The sequence below is a fragment of the Helianthus annuus genome, chromosome 2, assembly GCF_002127325.2.
Source record: "Helianthus annuus cultivar XRQ/B chromosome 2, HanXRQr2.0-SUNRISE, whole genome shotgun sequence".
Classification (NCBI taxonomy): Eukaryota; Viridiplantae; Streptophyta; class Magnoliopsida; order Asterales; family Asteraceae; genus Helianthus; species Helianthus annuus.
In genome coordinates, this window is record NC_035434.2 from 137,459,355 (window position 1) to 137,461,046 (window position 1,692).

Consider the following 1,692-nt stretch of genomic DNA (forward strand, 5'->3'; position numbering starts at 1 on the left):
CATCAAACAACAATTGAATTGGGATCAAAGAATTAAGGGATTGGATTTGTCCCCGTCTATCTTGTGTTCAACGAAGGAAAGCGCCCTTCTTTCTTCAGTTTGAAAGACATCTCAGGAAAGAGCTACTTCAACTGAAGAAATTTCTTTAGTAGCAAGAACCCTCCCTACTCGAGAATAAGGTCAGGAAGTGAAGCGTTTTTTCAGTTTTTATTTCAAAATCTAGTAAGTGTTATGCGGGGGTGGGGATTCAGACCGATGAGGGACGTAGGAATTGCCCTTAACTGTCCGGAAGGCTGAAATAGCTTTCTCGGGAGCCTCTGGGAGGTCAGGGTATTCAATCCCATGATACTCAAGGAACAGGCGTTGTATCCCAGGGGTTCTACTAATACATCGTATAGCGAGTCCAGGCTTGAAGTTATACCAAAAATGGAATGGGACAGTCATTCGAAAATGAGAAAAGAAAAGAAGGGTGTCAAGACATCTATATGACCAAGATGGCCATCTCACGAATTGGATTCGAACCAATATTAAGCTACTTTCCTTTAGTAGATCTGTCACCCCCCTCATTATAGTCCTCCTAGAATCAATAGCATTTCGTCCGAATACATCATGTCTTTTCACCTTAGTAGTCCTATGCATAGTCAGTACTATAGCCCCAATCATGGCTACTAATAAAATCAGACTAGGAACCAAAAACCTGACGGAATAGTAGGTATAAAGTAAATTGCCCAATGTTTCCAAATTAGTCCAACTTCGTACCTTTCTGGCATAAACCATATATCTCAGAGAGGTCGTATTTCTTTGGGTTGGTAGTAATGGAATGCTTTCATTATCTAAAATGAAGAACATTTCCCACCAAAAGATCAGTCCAATAATACCACTCACTGGTAAATAGCGCAATACTTCTTCGTGAATCTCCGCTATTTGAATATGGAACATCATAACAACGAATAGGAATGAAACAGCTATAGCTCCTATATGAACTACTGGGAAGATCATAGCGAAAAAGTCAAGACCTAACAAAAGAAGTAAACCTGAAATGTTACGAAAGACTGGGATGGGAAACAAAACGGAATGTACCGGATTTTTAGCACGTACAACCATCAAACCAGAGACCAAAGCAAGGCTCGACAAAACAGAAAGTATCATAGTACATCATCCTTCCCTGTTCTAGTGCTTGCATACCCATAAGGATACACTTATATACCCGAATTTCGCCGGATTGTAGGAATGATAACTGATCATTTGATCAGAAAACTAAGGGAGCCTGGGCATAAAGAAACTGGAAAAGGCTTCTAAGCAAAGTTGCTGAGTATAGGTCTCGTGTGCTTGCTATAGAAAGTATATATACGAGTCACGAGTAAGAGGAAGTGGTAACGGTCGATGGATGTTCATATTTGAGTATTTGCTAACGGAATGCCTCACATCAAGGTGACAGGATTCGAACCTATGGCCCCCTGTACCCAAAACAAGAATCAAGAGTCAAGAATCATATTGTTCATATATAAAAGTATCACATGAGTCAAGATTCATATCGTTCATATAGGAGAGACATCACAAAAGCGTCACATAGAGTAAAACTTTCACATAGTTTAACATAATTAAGATTCAAATAGTTCATTCCTCATTATGACCAATCGTCTCGAGTGTAAAAGCATCACAAGCTAGGAAGTATGACAGCACTTGTCGAGA

General features: G+C 39.8%; 1 protein-coding gene across 1 annotated transcript; it reads right to left on the reverse strand.

Annotated features, from left to right (window-relative positions):
- Positions 1 to 219: 219 nt before the first annotated feature.
- On the reverse strand, positions 220 to 1,416 carry LOC110896653 (NADH-ubiquinone oxidoreductase chain 6). Its single transcript, XM_022143870.2, has one exon. The coding sequence runs from the start codon at positions 1,147 to 1,149 to the stop codon at positions 220 to 222; it is 930 nt and encodes a 309-aa protein (XP_021999562.1). The 5' UTR covers positions 1,150 to 1,416.
- Positions 1,417 to 1,692: the final 276 nt, after the last annotated feature.

Coding starts and splice junctions, on each gene's coding strand:
- LOC110896653 (XM_022143870.2), bottom strand. CDS start 1,149: ATGATACTTTCTGTTTTGTCGAGCCTTGCTTTGGTCTCTGGTTTGATG.